General features: G+C 34.7%; 2 protein-coding genes across 3 annotated transcripts in view; both read right to left on the bottom strand.

Moving 5' to 3' along the window:
- Positions 1 to 779: 779 nt before the first annotated feature.
- Positions 780 to 7,084, bottom strand: LOC145641645 (peptidyl-prolyl cis-trans isomerase CYP22-like). Of its 2 annotated transcripts, XM_081692508.1 has the most exons (7): positions 6,795 to 7,076; positions 6,392 to 6,415; positions 6,134 to 6,221; positions 5,267 to 5,359; positions 4,215 to 4,247; positions 1,848 to 1,904; positions 780 to 1,162 (listed from the first exon to the last, which is right to left on the bottom strand). In XM_081692508.1, the coding sequence occupies exons 1-7, from the start codon at positions 6,980 to 6,982 to the stop codon at positions 1,052 to 1,054; spliced, it is 594 nt and encodes a 197-aa protein (XP_081548634.1). In that variant the 5' UTR covers positions 6,983 to 7,076; the 3' UTR covers positions 780 to 1,051. The 2 variants fall into 2 exon arrangements, with proteins under 2 accessions (XP_081548634.1, XP_081548635.1); XM_081692509.1 differs by lacking the exons at positions 780 to 1,162; positions 1,848 to 1,904 and adding an exon at positions 2,458 to 2,542 and having other exon boundaries at positions 4,135 to 4,247; positions 6,795 to 7,084.
- A 2,693-nt stretch (positions 7,085 to 9,777) lies between these two features.
- The window catches only part of LOC145642662 (protein unc-13 homolog), a 16,418-nt gene continuing 5,974 nt past the window's right edge, over positions 9,778 to 20,221 (bottom strand). The window contains exons 11-26 of the mRNA XM_081693842.1: positions 19,812 to 19,887; positions 18,419 to 18,493; positions 18,212 to 18,280; positions 17,201 to 17,386; positions 16,943 to 17,098; positions 16,358 to 16,450; positions 15,131 to 15,202; positions 14,666 to 14,783; positions 13,997 to 14,178; positions 12,784 to 12,865; positions 12,071 to 12,175; positions 11,834 to 11,940; positions 11,609 to 11,686; positions 11,356 to 11,451; positions 10,871 to 10,966; positions 9,778 to 10,121 (exon numbers count right to left, since the gene is read on the bottom strand). Coding sequence (XP_081549968.1) covers positions 9,957 to 10,121; positions 10,871 to 10,966; positions 11,356 to 11,451; positions 11,609 to 11,686; positions 11,834 to 11,940; positions 12,071 to 12,175; positions 12,784 to 12,865; positions 13,997 to 14,178; positions 14,666 to 14,783; positions 15,131 to 15,202; positions 16,358 to 16,450; positions 16,943 to 17,098; positions 17,201 to 17,386; positions 18,212 to 18,280; positions 18,419 to 18,493; positions 19,812 to 19,887 — 1,756 coding nt within the window. The 3' untranslated portion in view covers positions 9,778 to 9,956. The remainder of the gene's footprint in view (positions 10,122 to 10,870; positions 10,967 to 11,355; positions 11,452 to 11,608; positions 11,687 to 11,833; positions 11,941 to 12,070; positions 12,176 to 12,783; positions 12,866 to 13,996; positions 14,179 to 14,665; positions 14,784 to 15,130; positions 15,203 to 16,357; positions 16,451 to 16,942; positions 17,099 to 17,200; positions 17,387 to 18,211; positions 18,281 to 18,418; positions 18,494 to 19,811; positions 19,888 to 20,221) is intronic.

The following is a 20,221-nucleotide window of genomic DNA, read 5'->3' as shown; positions in this document are numbered from 1 at the left end:
TAATTATAAATTTGGGAGAATTTCTAAATTTGTCTATAAATTTAGACTAATCACATTTTTTATCTTTCAGAATAATTCAATTAAAATGAAATTTGTTGTAAATTGAAATGCATAAAATGGATATACCTTTGTCGTCATTCAATACCTTGATTCCATCGCAAAATAATTGACACATTTGAACTTTAACCATCTTTTATTATTATATTATATAAAACAATGGAGTAAGTAAGATGTTAGATTTATCTTAATGTATATTATTGGATTATAGTTTTATAAAGTATAACAATAGTAATTTTCTACTACGTATTAACTTTTTTTTTTTTTGACAACTACTACGTATTAACTTTTTTTTTTTTTTTTTGACAACTACTACGTTTTAACTTTGACCATCTATTATTGCAATTACCGTATTTTAGAATGCTCACTCATGTCAATATAAATGTCCCTTCCAAAATTTTCCAAGACCACAGCAGGTCTTTGGTTCACACTTGTTACAGTTCCCGGTACAGCAATTCTGTAATATTGACACAGCTGAAATCAGGAGGCCATGGCTGAAACAAGCACAATGTGAGACATAGCATTATGAAGCCTTTATCATTCTATGCTTGCTTCTTTTGGACAAATAACCGAAGGAGGCCTAAGCATTTTGAAAACCCATATCATTCATTGGTAAGCGTAATTGGTTGGCCCTGCCAACTATATGCAGGTCATAAAAACTCTATAATATATTAATATTGCTTCTTTTTCTTTTTTTTCTTTTTCTGCAAGATCGCAAGAACTACAAAACATAACTTTTAGCATTATTTCTTATGCAGCTCAGCAAGTATATTCAATGTCCTTCCTGGGAAGTGTTTAATGTTTTACATCGAAGATTAGCAAAGAGTGAACCTAATCCTGACAGAAAATCGAAGCTCGCAGAAGTAATATTGATACTCCCATAGTCCCATGTTGATTGATCCTAAACATTGTCAACTTGGGTAGTTTTCCATTCTTATATGAACATAGTATCCAGGTCAGCAGATTACAATAGCCAGCATATAACTCCAATGCTCTACATTTCTCCACATTCAGCGATAGCACATGGAAGTTTAGGACGGTTGTTTGGTCCAGTGGCAACATTCTCAATTTTCCTGACAACCAAAAGGCCATCTCCTAGCACTCTCTGCAAGGGAGTCATACAGTAAGTCAACAAAACAATTCAGAAAAGGATCTAAAGGAAACAATAGAGTTGAAATTTCAAAACATTCCAGTCAGAAGTTATTTTAAAAACATAAATCACTGCTTGTTCCCTTTTGGCGAATAAGAAAAAAAGAAGGGAAAGGGATGAAAAGTAAAGGGACACTACTTAGAGAGATCAAGACTTTAAAAACTAGGAGGCCAAGCTGTTGGACACTCATAAAAGAAAACATACAGTACAAAGTAGTATGTTTCTAAAATCACTTGAAATTCCACAAGAGAACATGTGAAAACCGCTACTTGAGCTCTAAGCTTTAAAAGCATCACCATGAAAAAATATCATACTGATGGACACAATTTAATGGTCACCAATTGAATTAAGCCCACAGTAAATGACATCTGAAGTATAACCAAGTTAAAAAAAGTTTAACAAACATGTAAGAACATGGAGCACAAACGGTTTCATTTTCTCTTGCTTTTGGAAAACTTAATTCAGCTTTTAGCAGCATGCAGGCTGACTGGAAAATTGATAATTCAAATTCGAGAGATCAGTTATAACTTTTAATCATGTTGACTGAAACACCAATGTGCCATACTGCTATGAACACCGATCTACACGCATACAAAGAAAGGTTGAGGGTTTAAGCTTTTAAGGAGAGCAGGAAGCTTACCCCAAAAACCACATGCTTATTGTCAAGCCAATCACATTTTGCACAGGTCACGAAGAACTGCAATAACACAAAAAAATAAAATAAAATCATATCAGTTCAGCTGCTCAGAGAGAGAGAGAGGGGGAGGGAGGGGGGGGGGGGACTATTCAAGGATACGAATGTGAGCCTGCATGAAATATGCTCATTACTATTACAGGATCTTGACTACAAATAATTAACCAGACCAATGAGAATTAGAGCAAGGTGTCTAATAGAAATCCTCCATGGCTCACCACAGAGAGGGGAAAATATGGTCAAAATCGAGATACTCCGGTAATGAAAACAACTGTCCTCGTCAATCATAGATCAGCTTATCTAAAAGTCAAATCCAACTGATCCTAGTTATCCCTTATCCTTTTATCAAACATTTGGATGATTCAATTTATCTAAAATCTTTATCTTATGTCCTATAAATGACTGGGCATTCAAGGGTTTATAGAAGTAATCTAATGTGGAATACAGTTACAAGAGCCAGACCTCTTTTAATTTATCCAACAACATAATTACAGTAGCCAAATATCTAGTGATCGCTGGCAAAAGTCGTCCATTATTAAAAAAAAACATAGAAATGACTCATCAAAGATAGCTATGGGCCCATGAACAGAATAATTTTACAAATTAAGGAACCTTTATTTTCCTCGCTCATATTTGCATACCTCTATGAGTGATGAAGAAATCAACATGGAGTATGTGCGAAGGATTAGGAGAGTAGAGGTGGAGATTGCACTGAGGAAGATGAAACCTAAGAAGGCGGTTGGCCCTGATGGGGTACCGATAGAGGTGTGGAGGTGTTTGGGTAAGATTGGTATTGAGTGGTTAACAAACCTTTTCAACAAGATATGGACGGCTACAAGGATCCCACAAGATTGGAGGAAGAGCACCTTGGTCCCGGTTTATAAAAACAAAGGAGACGCTCAAGATTGTTCTAACTATCGAGGAATTAAGCTTATGAGCCATACTATGAAGTTGTGGGAAAGGGTGATTGAACAAAGGTTGAGGGCATGCACAAGCATTTCAGATAACCAATTTGGTTTTATGCCTGGGAGATCTACTATGGAGGCAATCCATTTGATAAGACAAATGATGGAGTTTTATAGGGTAAAGAAGAAAGATCTTCATATGGTCTTTATTGATTTAGAGAAGGCATATGACAAGGTGCCAAGAGAGATACTTTGGTGGGCAATGTTGAAGAAAGGTATCCCACGAAGGTATGTAGACCTAGTTAAGGATATGTATCGGGATGTGTCAACAAATGTGAGGACATGCGGAGGGTTGACAAAAGATTTCCCTATTACAATCGGATTGCATCAAGGGTCTGCATTAAGCCCTTTTCTTTTTGTAACGGTTCTAGATGAATTAACTAGACCAATACAAGATGAGGTTCCATGGTGTATGCTGTTCGCAGATGATATCGTTTTGGTGGATGAGACTAAGGATGGGGTTAATGTCAAGTTGGAGCAATGGAGGCAAAGGTTGGAATCTAGAGGGTTTAAGCTAAGTCGGAGTAAGACTGAATATTTGGTATGTCGTTTTGGCACTCAGAGGGGGACAAGCAATGAAGTGGTGAGTTTGGATGGAAAGGATTTGACCATGAGTGAATGTTTTAAGTACCTAGGGTCGATCATCCAGAAGAATGGTGACATTGATCAAGACGTGACCCACAGGATTAAGTCAGGGTGGCTTAAATGGAGAGCGGCCACGGGAGTGTTATGCGACCGCAGCATTCCCTTAAAGTTGAAGGGAAAATTCTACAGGACTGCCATAAGACCAGTGTTGCTCTATGGTACAGAATGTTGGGCTTCTAAGAAAGAGCATATTAAAAAGATGGAGGTTACGGAAATGCGCATGTTAAGGTGGATGTGTGGAAACACTTTAAGAGATAGAATCAGAAATGAGGTTATTCGCAAGAAAGTAGGTGTGGCGGGCATTGTAGATAAATTAAGGGAAAATCGTCTGCGTTGGTTTGGACATGTAAGACGGAGACCCGAGGGTGCACCGGTGCGAAGAGTGGAAGAGTGGGACCATGGAGGGATTAAACGAGGAAGAGGGAGACCAAAGATGACTTGGTTGGAAGGAGTGAGGAAGGATATGAAGTGCATGGATTTACGTGAGGATGAAGTTTTGGATCGTAAGGGATGGAGGAGAAAGATTTATGTTGATGACTACACGGAATAATCAAATTTGGTTCATGTTAGCCGACCCCACTTTCGGGATTAAGGCTTTGATTGATTGATTGATATTTGCATACAAGTATACAACTCCATGAGAGGCTTTTAGTATATATATAACAAAGAGTGCAGCAAAAAAGAAAGGGTACAGAAATATTACCTGGCATCCATTAGTATTTGGTCCACTATTAGCCTGTAGCCAAGGTAAAAGAAACAATCAATTGAAATACAAATCTGAGTATATCAGTGATTTACAATGTAATAAACAGGTAAGAGCCAGATTGTCAACAAGAAATCAAGGATGTTCTCTGCCTTAGAATCAATGATAAAGGATGCGATTCCTGACAATTCCCAAAACACACACACACACACACACACACATTCAGCAACATGACAATGAAGTTTTATACAGATGAGGCACACTTAAGAAGACCATATTCTTCCCCATCTAAACTTGTCGTTACAAGAAGAAAGTGAAAAGCCTCGCCTCATATTATTGCATATCAAGTTGAAAAGGCTCACTATTCGTTTAGGGACATTCCAAAAAACATACAGCAGAGGAGGTTCCATCTACATATGAAGGTCAACTCTAGAGTATAAGACCAGCATGTTTAAATCCCTAGATAGCACCACAACCAATTCACACCAAGACAACAGCACACTCCCCACCTCCTTCACCTCCAAAAAAGAACTATAATCAGTTTGTCTCCCCCCTCCCCTCCCCTGATTCCAAAACTCATAGATCAGCAAGAAGTCAAATTAATCACTGCTACAAGTCTCAAAACATCTCCTACTAATTTCTGTATGCAGTGTCTTGCAATGGATTTGAAATGGTTTTATTTAGCCACATCATCCATTTATTCCCAGTCGTAGCTTTCTAAAGTAATAGTATTTTGTAACATAACCCATGTGAAGTGGAGTTGTGGAAAACCATAATTTGAAATAAAAAAATATGAATTGACACACACCATGAGCTTACCAACAAAAAATTATAATTTCATGCAGATAACCAAGTGAAACTAAGGCAATTACTAGTATACATGAAAGATAGGCTGGACTAGCAAGGAGCTAGGAGAAATCCATAATAAAATGCATATCATTGTATGAGAGAGAATTAGAGCCCATTTAAAGAAACATGTGATATTCTTTTAACGATTGTAATTGAGAAAGAAAAGAATTCAAAAGCTTAAAAGAAGGAAAGAAGAATAATACCATTGACAACAAACCAGGGCCAGTGTGTTTTGCAATGAAATTTTCATCCTCAAACTTGGTCCCATAGATGGAAACACATCCACTACCATCGCCCTAGGAGAAAACAGTAACGTCAAAACCTTACCAGAAGAGAAAAAGAAAGATGCTATACACTACAATACAACAAAGAACCTTCACAAGATTTAAAGGAGACATATAATCAAAGAAGAGCAAACACACCATTCTGCAATAGATATGGTCTCTCATTTAAAAGAAAACTTTAGCAAATAACAGAAATATGCCATGCTAGTTTCAATATCATTGCACAGAGATGGTATGCAAGTCAAAGTTATCTCCTCGTATGATAAGGCAATATCAGAAGGAACAACCTTAATATTCATTAGTTATCTCCTCGTATGATAAAGGCATAATCAGAAGGGATAACCTTTTTATTTTGGTTTGTGCAACTGTAGGTTAGGTATTCAATGGAGGAGATTAAGGAGGACTCATGACCATTATATAACTTACTTCTTGAATTAGAAAATTTTCTGTTCAGCATAAGAAAGTTATAAGAAGACCAAATATAAGAAATAACAGTTCTTACTCAGCCAGAAAGGTAAAAAGCAACAGTTTCTTGGGTAAAAACACTTGATCTCTTAAGAAATTTGTTTTCCAGTATAACACATTCGTTATCTAGCATCAACATCAATGTTCCTTCATACTCAGATTACACACTATCACATACGATGGAAGTCATTAGCCACATTTCTAATTTCTTTAATTCCCCCACTCATCTTTGTGTGTGTGTGTGTGCGCCTTTTGGAAGAGGGGAGATGGTAGGATACCGCATCGAAAACAATGCTTTAATGAACCAAGAAGCTGACATACCTTCAAAAAATCACCAGCTTGAATCATAAAATCCTTGATCACTCTGTGGAACTGACATCCCTTATAACCAACAGGCAATCCATTTTTCCTGCAAACTCAAACAGACAATGCAAGCAGATTTAATCAAAGCAGAAAGCGTACGAAATGGAGCAATTAAATGTTATTTTCAAGGCCGCACCCCTTCAGTACCCATAAGGCCATAACCCCTTAAAACAGTCCCAAAATTAACAAGCATTGATTTAATCCATCAGAAAATACCTGTATTCGCCGGTACAAAACTGCCTGTAAATCAAGGAACGAACAATGATCAGAGAAGTCACACCAAAATAACTAAATAAGTATCAACAAAATTATGATCCTAGGCAATGCAGTACAATACGTAAACAATGATATTAAATGTTTAATAATTTAACTGTTAAATCTTTGTTCATAGCCAAGTAGTTCAACTTTACTAAGAAGTTCAAAAGAAAGAGTTTATCGCAAAAATACTAGGTTTTCAAGCTTGCTTATCTAGTCTATGCAACGAAATCTTCACAAATTGATAAAAATTAAGCAATTGAAAAGCACAAAATACCACAATCAATAAATTGAACCCAGAACAAACCCATCAAAAAGAAGATAATTTTGAGCTAAAATCAAATAATTGCAAAAGATGGGTAACCTAAAATTCTCAGCAGTTTTAGGGCAAATATCAGCAAAAAGCTCCATTTTGATGCGACCAGCAGGAATAGAACCAATGGTGATGTCGAAGAAGACGATGGGATTTTTGGGATTGGGAGGTCGTTGGTGCCATTCCACCACCGTTGCTGCGGCGTTGTTGTTGGGTGCTGCTGTTACTGTCGCCGCCATTGTCGGGTTTCTTAGAACTTCAATGGAAACCCCCAGATAAACCCAGGAAATGAGGGGCTTTTTTTTTTTCTTTTACCTTGGTTGCGTGAGAAAATTTTTCAAACTGAACCTCTTTTCTTTGCTTTATTTGATCTCCTTCCGTTCTTTGGCCCTATTTGGTGATACGACTGATACCGTTTAAGGTAGTGATTACTAGAAAATATTTGAGAATCTTTGGCAAGGTAGCAATTCTAATAGCGGTTAGAGCACTCACATGCCACTTTCTTTCTTTTCCCAACCAATTTGCTCATGAGTATTTTTTGTGAGGAAATTTTATCCCACTAGTGATAAAAAAAATAATTGAATTGCTCATTAGCATATTTTATTTTGGTAATTGATGTAATAACATTTCTACCATTTTTGCTCATCAATTTTAGATGAATGCTGGGCCGACGAGATTACTATTCATCATGAAATTTGCTTATCCTATGAGCAAATTCTAAAATGCTCATGAGCATTTTTCATTATCCTCATTGATGTTGTACCATTTCTACCAAATTTGCTCACCATATTTGCTCATGAGCAAAAAAAAAAATGCTCACTGATGTGAGTGCTGTTAGCGATAGAGGTAGTGTTTAGGTAGCTTTTTTCAAACATTAAAAATTGTAGCGTTTAGAAGTAGCGGGTAGTGATTGGCAAATTTTAATTACTTTTTATATAATATTTATATCAATTTTGATATATTTTAGTATTGCGACCGCTACTTTTAACAAACACTCATACTATCAACCATTAGTTTAACAGCTAATCTCTATCCACTACTATTGACAGCTATTCGCTACCTTAACAGCTACTCGATACTCGACCGCTAAAAACTACCCGTTACCACTACTTTTGCCGAACAGAACCTAAGAGTGGGTTGAGATATGATCAAAGTCATTCTCCTTACCATAATTTTTTAAAATTATCGTAATGGTTGCGGTATGATCAGAGTCATTCTCCTTAATTAACATAATTTTTTTTTTAAAAAAAAAATTAAAATTCTCTAGATAGGTATGTAGTTAAATTAGCTTGATCCCGAAGTAAATAATTTCATTTTTCTAAAAACACAAAATTTACTATAAATAAAGACCTTGGAGTCCAAGCATTTTCCCATGTATATTTAATATCCATATCACCATATGAACATTTCCCTCATCACACCAAGAAAACAAAAAGAAGAGAGGTATCATTATCAAAATTCAAAAATGCAAATATTCGTGAAAATCTTAAATGGAACCTCTATAACCCTCGAGGTAAAACCTAGCAACACCATTGTCGATCTCAAATCGATGATCGAGGTGAAAGAAGGGATCCCGATGGACCAACAACGTCTTATAATGGGCGACAAAGAGCTAGTCGATAACAAGGACGATTACGAGGATTGCTACGAACGTACCTTAGCAGATTACAACGTCAACAAGGACACAACCCTCCAACTTACCTCTAGACTAGTTGGTGGTTTTCATTATTTATTGATTCCTGCTAAATTAAGAAAATTGGCGTACGAATGCAACTTAAACAAAAAGATATGTCGCAAGTGTTACGCCCGACTTTCACCTCGTGCTACCAATTGTCGTAACAAGAAGTGTGGCCATAGTAACCAACTACGTCAAAAAAAGGTGCCTCGATATTTTTCACGATATTTTAAGTAATAATACAAGGATTACCTTACTTTTTTATTATTTGCAATAAAAGAATTTTTCGTCTCACATATAACACTTTTTTGCAAATAGAAATGTAGGTAGTATAATAAATTTTTTATTGTTTCTTTTGGATATAATTTGAGATACCTTGTGAACTTTCTAATGTTAAAGTTACGGTTAATATTTACATATTGTTAATTATGTGTGTAAATATCTATTGAGAATTTTTAAATATTTTCCAATAAATATATTCTACTGCAACAATTTGATACAACCAACACTAAAGCTTATATCAATAATTATTGAGAAAAAGCCACCGGAACCACCCATTTTTTAAAAACCGGGACCAGACCTGAATCTTCCAGTCCGGTTCAGGTATGGGTTCTGGTCCGAGTATTTTTGTACACCCCTAGTTATGGCTATTCTAATTTCTAAGTTAGACTATATTTCTTGATGTCGTTTGGTGTAGATCAAATTTGGAAAAATCAGTGTTCAAGAGACGTGGCTTCATACTCATGGACAAATTATCTTATCCCTTGATTAATTAATAAATGCACTAATCTTTGTTTAAAAAAAATTAAACAAACATACATTCAAGTTGGGTAAAAATAAATCGAGTTGACACTTGAGTTGGTATCTAATTGGGTTAGCAATTAGTTGAGGGTCACAAACTCACAACAAATCAACTCGATAATAAGTTGGGTTAATCGAAAGTTAAATCGGGTTGTAATTTGTTTTGGATTCCCATTGGGTTGAGAGCTAGTTTGGGTTCAAATCATTGTTGAATTAGATGATATCTTCCCTAGGCAACTTTTTATCAATTGCATTTGTTAGCCTTGTATGTTTTGCACAATCGTACGTTTTTTCGAGTTTTAAAATTTTGGTTGGTGTTCATCATTTTATCTAAAGCAAATTTAACTTTCACACTCCTATTAATCGTTGAAACTTGTACAGAAGTATCTTATTTTACAAACAATTACAAGCAATCAATGTCAAAGACAGAATGTTTTTATGCTTAAGGATGTTTTTGTACAACTTTCTTTTTAAATAGTGAAGATGTTTTGGCAAATAAATCTATTCAGTGATTCATTGTCACTGACTTCTTATCATCCCTAAGAAAGACAAAGACACAAACAGAATGTACAAAGATAGAATTAATACAAAATTTGGCAACAGGACTTGCAAAGACAATATGCCATGCTACACAGCAAATCTCAAATCAGAGTACATCTCTCTACAAGTCTACAATCACGACACGTCGACACAATTTCTCTTTTGTACTATATATTGTAATGACTGCATTTATACACTTAAGAAGCTGACTTGGGTATCTTGAATTGTTTCTTCACAAACTGGGAAGCCTCCCAATCACCTCGATGGCACAATATTCTAAGCAAGGTCTCGGTATCAGTTCCTAGTTTACTTCGTCCTCCGTGTCCACTTGTGGATTTCAAGTCTTCAATCAATTCTCGGGTCTGCAAACAGTGACAAGCAAAAAACCAAACATGAGGTTACAATAGACTGTACTCACTCCCTCCAGAATTTCTAAACCTTAGGTTTTTCAGTTTATAAGACAAAGAGGCTGAAAATGTCAATCCACATGATGCATCAAATAAAAATACACGTTTAATATGATGATTTAGCTTTAATTTAGAGGCATCAGTAGTGTCTGAATGGGTAAGACTAGCAAGAACATCTTTCATTCAATTGGAATTTTCAGAAAAAAGTTACTCTTTCCATAGCAATCTGCTACTCTTATGCTAACTTTGCCACCAACCTCTCCTGCAGTACCAAGAGGGCCATGACCACCATAACAGCTCAGCATGACTCCAGCCGTTAACGTGGTCTAGTGAGGTCAAGATGTATACTCTTATCCGTCTCACATTATATAATGCTGAACCTCAGCTTAAAGAATGAATGTTAAAACTTGTTTGACATGAATCACCATGAACTATGCCTACCAAACAAGATCAAATTTGCTAGCCTAGCTCCATTAACAAATTGCCCTGCTGCTGGACTTGGGAAGGTTAGGGTACAGAAGGTCTTACCCCTAACTAGTCAAAACTGGAAGCAGTAGAGATATTATTATTATCCAAAATGAGAGTAAAAGAAAAATTCAAGCCTTAAGTACTAGTATCCTATATTCCTATACTTCAAGAATATAACAAGTCCATGATTATCTGATTGGCATCAACATGGAACTAATCTTATCACTACAACTTACCTCATATCCGAGCAATTGTGTTATATGTCGTGCACGAGACACTAGATTTTCCACAACTCCTCGAGGAAGACCATCTCCTCCAGAAATAAAAAACTCCTGCAAAAATATAACGGATTTATAAGGCTGAAAGTTCAATCAACATGAGAAGCCTTTTCGTTAAACAATGATTGTAGTTTCCAGACCAATGCATAGGAGGTTCTGATTAACATATTAGACCTTGTTAGGTTCACCTTGTTTCACATATGAGTATAAATTGATTGAGGGTTCTTATACATGATAAGATTTTCAATTTTTTTCTTAAAAAGGCAAATATCAGATAAGCAAGTATTAAATCATCATTCGGACCACTAAACAATGACAATTGCATTTTAAAAAACTTTACACAAAATCAGATCAAACCACCACATTTCAAAAAATCAAACTGTTTGATTTTCAATACTCCATATATAACAAAAAATCTGGTACAGTTGGGACATTGTCTCTACCTTTAAAATATCTAAATCTTCTTCGATCAGTTTGGCATCACTTTGGGAAAAGATACGAGATGGGCCTCCATCCAACAATACCCGTATCAGACCATCCTGAAAGATAATAAAGGTACTCAGAAAGGGGAAAAAAAAAAATACACATGATATTACAAAGCAGATAAAACACCCTAAGAAAATAAGAAATATAAAAAGAATTTTAAAAAAAAAATAATCATTTTGCTTTCCCAAATATAATAAATGAGGAACTGACGAGAGATGCTTGTAGAAGACTAGTCACAAGTCGATCACGTAGAGGCTCCATGATTATAACACATAACTGATTTAGTGCCTGCAAAAAAAGGACTACGGTTTAGTACCAGGAATGCAATCAATTCCAAAAAATCCCTGACACAAATGCTGGACAATGAAGAACAAACTTTACACTCATTTAGCTCATACAGATAATAACGCACAGAATGCAATTTTATATCCTTACCAGGTCAAGCGGTTCAATTAATGCTTCCAATCTAGTTTGAGAGACACTGGGTTTGTACAAATTATCAATAAATGGTTCCCTTAGCTCACAAAAAATGATCTTGGTACCTAGTTACATTAGAAGAGAAACAAAGTCAAAAGCTACATGGAGATATGTAGAGAAGGGTGGGATAAAAAGAAAAGGAGATAAATTGTGAAGATTAGGCCAACTAGGTGTTTTTATACAAGTCAGTCTTACCAGTATATTCGCAGATTCTGTCAATAGCAGCATTGAAATCTTTTCTGCTACCCTCAAAAGTGTTACTTTGGTTCAAGCCTTTTGAATTTTCATTGAAACTCTTCTCTGCAAATCCAAAAAAGTGGACAAACAGAAAAAAGCTTTAGAACAATGCTGACTGGAAGAATCTCTCTGCATATTTTTCAAGGGGTGGGGGGACTTGATCCATTATTTCTTGGATGCACGTTTCATGTTACAATTGCTTCAAAGAAAATACTAAGCATTATATAATGTTAATTTATATCAGATTTCCTCAAATACACTGTTAGTCCCAAAATAAATTTTAAAAAAATTGCTAAGCTTAGCCATCTAAGACATGGGTGAAGTTGCACAGGAGATATACATAATGTAGATACAAGTGATAGATGGTGCATATAGCAGTGATCACCAATTAAAACAAGTCATTTTCTCACATAGCTTCCATATTTTCACATACAAGCAATTCTAATGGTAAGAAAGATTTAAAGGCCAAATTAGGTCAAGATATTTGAGAGGATTTAATGTCAAGTTTGCAACAATATAACTCCTGAATTATAGTAAACTTTCATAAGGCTCTGCAGTAAATCGACCCACTAACTAAGGCACCACTAATCTATGAGCTGCCTATTCAGCAGCTACAAACTATAATCTGAGCAATGGGGCAACTGAAGATAGAAAATTGTGATGAAACATACTGGTAATCTTGTCAGTTGGCTTCTTCTTCAACCATCGCTCTGAAATGCTGTCTTCCAGCTTACCAAGATGACTAACTGCATACTGTGATTGTAGAAGGATCCACATCAGCATATATTAGGGGAAAAAGAACATAAAAGAGAAATCCAGGAATGCAATATTTTAATACTTAAAAAGGATTTCATCTCTTTCATAATATCTGTCTCATTTGTCCAAGGCACAAATTTCAGAAACACGTAGGGAATAGGAGGGAGCATATTTAATTCCATGTAATACAACTTTTAATGCCCACTCTCTCTGCCTATTATTGGCCACACATCTAATTTGAGCATTATAAAAATAATATGCCACTAATTAGCTATAAACTTGTATGATTTTAGAATTGCCATGTTGCCTTTATTAACACCTTAAAGTAAAAAATAAAAAAAGTTCAAGGAAAGACTACCGAATCCACAAGATGGGAAGTAAAAAGTTACAAAAGGATAACTATAAGTCTATAATAAATTAATAACTCATCTCAATTTTTTAATTCTACAAAAGACTTCCAGTCAAACATGGCCTATGATTTAGGATTGGAGGGAGTATCATTGGTCAGATTTCAGTAATAGGCAAACATCATCATTACGATATCTCCCAACTCTTTTTATTTATTTTATTTTATTTTATTTTTATTGCAGTCAATCATTACTTCAATTTTCATATTTGAATGTTATATACAATAATTAGAATATTGACAACATTCAGGATTTCGTCACTTCAGTGAAATCCAGATTTGGAAAAATTGACAAAAAATGGTACACAAAAGGGAGAAAAAAAAATAAAAAATTTGAAGTTACAAATCATGCAGATTGCTAGGAAAGAAACCATACTGTAAAATGATAGATATCTGGAATATTATAGAAGATAACAAATAATGTCATGTTGTCAAAACTTCATATCCTTGATTGGCCTAAAAAGTAAATTATTCATGCTTTAGTTTTACTTTCAATATTAGTGGAGTTATTGTTATCAACTTATCTCAACAACTCAGTATTGAACATTAGAAATAATCTATAAATAACAAACACCATAATGTTGTCCAAAGTATGTTTCCCTACTTTGGAAAATCAAATTGTAGAAACTAGAGATATAGTGGCATTTTTTTAATGATCAACTTCACTACCCGAACATTTTCTTCAAATAAAAATTCAGTAATTTAATAAAGGATCAACTTACATGAAGAGTATTTAGTTGAACACACAAAACTGGGGTAGGTAAAACACTGATCTCACTAGATTTTCTCTCTTCAGGGAGTTTTTGGTGGTCCAGAAGCTCTTTTTTCACAAAGGCCTTAATACCAGCTTCCTTCCGATATCGTGTGAGGATGGGCACAGGTGGCATGAGATCCTCTTTGCTGGCTATACATCAAATCAAACAATAAAAAAAAAAAAATTTACCAGAAGTATTGACACCAATGAAGAGCATGCACGATGAAAACATACAGAGAAAAGGTAAATTGATAATGTACTTACACCTTTGTAAAAGTAGACACAATGTTACATAGTTACTAGAAAATAAGAAAGCGAGGTATTATGAAAATTGCCCCTGCAGTTTCTAAATAGGATCAGCTCACTGCCAACAGTTGTGTATTCACTAAAATTTCCATCATATTAAATCCCATTAGCATCACCCCCAACCTATAGTGCCTCCTGGCTGGTACCTTATGCTTCATGATTAAAAACGGAAACATCCTCTGTTCTCATTGGTAGATGACACGTTGAACTAATATTAAAAGGCCAAATTTGTAGAGTTGATTCAGGACCAACAAGACTACTAAAAATCTAACATTATAATACAACCAGAAAAAACAAGCATAAATTTGCATATATAGGCATGTATGCTTACCCAAATTAGCGACAATAAGATTAGAATACCCTTGAAATGCATTGTCAATACCACGACATAAGCTACTGAGCTCCCCAGAACCCATTGGAACTTTAAGATCAAAAAATTGGTCCACTGTCTGCATGAAGAATATAAATAAAATAGAGTTAAAGACCTCTTCAACTTGGATGTAGATGGCCAATAGACAAGGCCAATGTTGAAACAACATTAGGAGTGACAAATATTTATCATCCTCATAGTTGACGATACCCCAGATTTGAATTACGACTGTACAGGTTTTTATGGTACCATTATCCCAAAATGGGAGGCCTAACAACCCTATCTATGTCGAAGAAGTGAGGCCAAAAAAAGAAATCAAGATGAGAGTTTGGGTGTTTGGTTATGTCAATTCCTTAAAATTGCCATTCATAGAAAAAGTAAGCTTCATATTAACACCAAGTAACTACTAAATAATGATGAAAATACCTCTTCAATAATCCTGTAGACTTCAACAATTGAAGTTCCATGGCGCTGCTGAGGTGATACTGGATCCCATCGCTGTAGAAGTACAGGAATTAAAGATCATAATCCATGGTCGAGACAAGAAAGAAAATGGGATATTTAAAAAGTTACAGAAAAAGAAACACATCACTTAGTGAAAGTGCTTCCTAATTTTAAAAAATAAATAAATAATTGATGAGTGAAATTTTTTCCTACAGAAACAGAAATTGATATAATACAAAAATTAAAAATTAAAAATTAAAAATATAAAAAAGAGTGTATTCTTTTGCATGGGAGCAATTATCTGGACAGGAAACCCAACTATAAACACTGAATTACCCTGCCAAAACTCAAACCAATGAACTTTAGAGTGATGAATTTAAGGAACAGGATTTACGTGAAATATAATTTAAGTCTGACATTATTGGCTATAGGAAGGCCTCAAAATTCGAAATTACCATGTGCAGACACTAGACAGCACAGTCAGCTACAAAGTATTCGCATCCATAGGAATGATAAATGTGATGGAGGATCACCTTTTATCTTTTACAAAACCTTGTGCTTGTCAGCCTTCTTTTATTTTACGTCCAAAGTGTCACCTTATATATCAAACTAGGAGAAAATTCTTGCTATACTTAATTTACTGAAGGTAAGAATAAAAAAAAAACGTAGTATAAGTAAATAGCTGTATGCGAAGTCTGCTTGGCAACCAATCTAATGAAACTACAGAAAAGTTAAACTATTTAATTCTGCAGAAGTGAAATGAAAGAAATCTTTAGTTTCCGCTTGGCTGTTCATCACGTAATAATATACAGAGAAGGGATTTAATTTCTGTAACTAGAGGTAAGGAAATGAACCAAATAAACACGGTGCTTTATCCTTTTTTTCTAAGAAAATGAAATTATGATTTTATTTTTATTTTTTTTATTTGCTTAGATTTCCAGTCTTTTTATCACTTTTGAAGGCGCAACAAAGGAGGCTAAAATAATTGAGAGTTTACACAAATACACATAATTCCTTAGTTTTTACTCATAAATAGTTTTCTTGATCAACAAGCTAAAAGCCTAAAATTAAGGTTACCTTACATTTACACTTTCAAACAGATTTCCTCATAAACTTAGAGTTCCCAAACATAGAGTACATATATGGATTACAATCATAAGTGAAAGAAATATACCAACATTTAAAAAAATTAGAAAGCTATGTAGTTACCTCCTGTTGAATGGCACGCTCAACCCAATTCTGAATCCTTTGCAGCTGTGCATTGACCCAGCGCATTACTAATGTTCCAGATAAACTTTCAATCTATACAAAGGAAAGAAGAACCAATAAAGTGATTCAACATACCCAAGAATATGACCAAAAAAAAAATAAAAAAATGGAAAATCCACAACAGGCCTGATTCCAGTCATGAAACTCAAAAAGAAAGAGTGATTTTAGTTAGTACAAAGATAAAAGGCATCTTCACCCAGTAATACACTAGCAACTTAGATGAATTAGAGTTCAACTCTATTATATTATTCCCTCCATTCAAAATCAATAGCCACCTTAACAGCAAAACTATAGAGGGACAAGAAGCTCGCAATCAAACGATTAAAAAATGCTTGATTCCAGAAATCAAACACCTTCCCTCTCTCTAAGAACATGACAATTATTAGAACAAAACACAAATGGACAACTAACAAAATTGATGAATGAAGGCAAGTCAATCACTCAATTGGCAACTACACAAGCAAGTAACACTACATATTTTGACCAATTCTAAAAATGATTGTACTGTAAACAGCATCTACTCACCTGATATCTCCCAATTTTTTTGCAGTATGTCTCAGAAACCTCTTCACCAAAAGTAGAAGTCAATAGGCCCAGAATATACTGCTCAAGACTATGAGCTGCTGGAAATACAGATACTATATCCTCAGTCAAATGCTCAGCGCCATCAAGGAATGGTTTCTAGAGAAATGATTACAGGCCGTTACTCTTTTGTAAAACCACATTAATAGGAATGGAGGTAGAATACCGAGAAACAAATCCTAGAGAGAGACATAAACTTACCAATTTCATTCCATAAAGCTTGTGAAGAAGAGATGTTGAAACAACAAGTGCTTGTGGATGCCACGAAGACAAAATTGGGACAAACAATGTAGCCTCTTTCTTCAGTAATTTCCTAATTTCTTCAGCAAGCAACGTCAATGGATGTTCATGCACTGTTTCTGAAGTTGTGTCAACGGCATGTAACGTCTGCAGGGTCATACAATCTTATTAACCTCTGCAGGAAAAGTTCTCTATACAAAATCAATGTACAAAACAAGTAAAGCTTAGTCACATGTTATCCCTGAATAACATCAGTAGAAGCAAGCCACAGACACCTATCCCAAGTTATCACAAATTTTCCCAAATAGTTTTATATAAGCAAAATATTTGACCTGACATTCCTCTCCGACCATGAAATCTAAAGAAAGACCATTTTTAACAGGAATAAAGCGTAGGTGTAAGGGTTTTTTTTTTTTTAAAATGTTTGGAAAAAGTGGGTGGGTGTAAGTGTATAAATTATGAGAGATAGAGTAAAAGGAGGGTGAGTAATAAAAAGGTGGATAAGATAAGAGATAGGGAATGGAAAGGTGAAAATAGTGTGGGGTAAAAAGGGTGAGGTAGTAAAAAAAGGTATGACAAAAACGGAAGAATTAAAAGTGATTCAAACTTTCTAAAACAACCAAAAAGAAAAGTGAGGAAAACTTTCGGGACGGAGGAAGTATAAAAAATAAAACAAAACATCATGATTAAACCAAACAAGAGCCAAGTAAGATCCTTAACCTCCAGTAATTTTTGGATATCATACATAGAGAAACTACATTATGAGAGCTATTTTATCAACTAGCATTCCTCAGTTGTATTTGCAATATGCTAGAATCACTACCCTCATAATAATACCAATGTACCCATATAATGCATAAATCGTCTACCCTTAAAATGATACCAATCAAAACTTTTCAGCCCATCATACAGAAAATAAAATTCTCAAACATGCATCTTCAATAGGCATCTTAAGCAAATTGAGTGACTTACCCGGGCAAATACACTTTTAATTGACGAGTTTACATACGATTCAATCTGTTCCTGATCGCTGATAGTAGACTGCATGAGTTTTCAAGGGGGGAAAAGGAAGAACATGTTAGCCTTGTTTATAAAAAGAATTATTCTGACATAGGAAAAGGACTAAGACATACTTCTTTTAAGAGTTGTTTACATAAAGAAGGGAAACAGGAAACATACAGATTCTGATTCCTCCACAAGTAGTCTGCGAGAAACCATTGCAACAGTTGCAATATTCTCCATCTTGTGCGAATCCTATCAGATATATATATATATATATATATATATATATAAATAAAAATTAAAAAAAATCAACTTCTAATTCGGAGAAGCAAATGGAAACAAGAACAAAAGGGAACATTGAGCACAAAGTGAAATCACAAATAGCAGTGTCTAGTACTTCGGAAATATGTTTAATCAAATGAATATTTAGATGCAACAATGTATTCAAGCAAAGCCTGTTCCATTAAATTAAGGCTTTTCTCTAAATGATTTTCACTTGTCATTTCACTAAAAGGAATTCTGCATTAGGTGATTCAAACTCACACCAACAAATCTTTTATAGGCTATTATAATACCACATCAACAGTCCTAAACTCATGATTCATTAATATAATCATTACATGTATTGAAAGCTAAAACTTTACCAATTCACACTTGGTTTCGTCACAAAAGCAGCATATAGATTTGGAAAGAACATTTTAAAGTAACAACTAGAAAAGAAAATATTGAAAGAACCACTTAAGTTATGAGGAAGTAGTGAAACTTTTCCAATTTGTCAATTCTCGAAGCAAAAGCAACACCCATCAATGCCGATTAAATGTGCACACGCAACTTTTTGACAATATTGACTGCTAGTCTGCTATACATAGGTGTGTTACTAACTTAAGGTTCCAAAGCTTGAGAAATTCAATTGGGAGGTGTTTTAGATGATAGAAATCCAGGTACATAATGCTCTGTCCTCTTTCTACACTATTAAGTGTGTACAAGTTTGATTTGTCACAACATCTACACGCATGTTCATTCCCATGCTTGAATCAGCATGTGAGCATTAGTTTCAGTATGGTTAAAGCGTCTCCAAATGCATGTAAGAAAAAAGTAAAGATATGGCTACTGTTGAATTCTTGTTGCAATACAGGTTAATTGAGTTCTTTCTTTGTGTGATTCATTAGGACAATTCTTGTACCTAATTTGTCATCCCTCTGTTAATTAAACGTTAACCCACTTTGTTTATTATTTTCTATATCTTACCCACTTTGAATCTTTCCTAAAATGATCAAATTTTATCCTGCATTTTCCCCTCTTTTTTTCTTAATGACTGATCTTTTGATATTGAGCCCACTACAATCTACAGGGAAATTACCCTCTCTCTCTCTCTCTCTCTCTCTCTCTCTCTCTCTTTCTGGATTGTTCAATGATCCAAATTTAATGATAGATAGTAGCATCATCCAAAAATGACATATTTGTAATTTCTCGAAACCTATGCAGCTGAACCAAAAGATTAGAAGAAAAAAAGTTCCCTGAGCATATTCAATTGCATATCTAGAAGGAACCCAGTTAGAATTAGTAGTACATGATTTTGATCTGAATTACATGTTATAACAATTTGGTCCTGATTCCAACAACATTTTGTATTGTTCAACCAGTATCTAAAAACAAAACATACACACAAAGTGACAACACAAGCAGTTAATACACATGAGTGACTATTAAATAAAATGGTTATTCAGACAAATTGCAAACTGCGCTCTGACTAAGGTTCCTTAGACAAAGTTCAGAGCATATACATGATTTTTTGAATCAATATTAAATCTTAAAGTATCACGAAAAAAAAAGGCAATCAAGCAAGAAAAATTGAGCTTAATTTAAAAACTAAAGAAAGAAAGAAAAAAAAACACATAAGCAAATTAAAAGCCTTGCTGAAAGAGTGATGACTGACCCAAATCCACATATAAAACTAACTTTAACTGAAATCATAAGTGA

The sequence above is a fragment of the Chenopodium album genome, chromosome 8, assembly GCF_948465745.1.
Source record: "Chenopodium album chromosome 8, dcCheAlbu1.1, whole genome shotgun sequence".
Classification (NCBI taxonomy): Eukaryota; Viridiplantae; Streptophyta; class Magnoliopsida; order Caryophyllales; family Amaranthaceae; genus Chenopodium; species Chenopodium album.
Note: the sequence above shows the minus strand (reverse complement) of the source record. Positions and strands in the feature narration are given on the sequence as shown.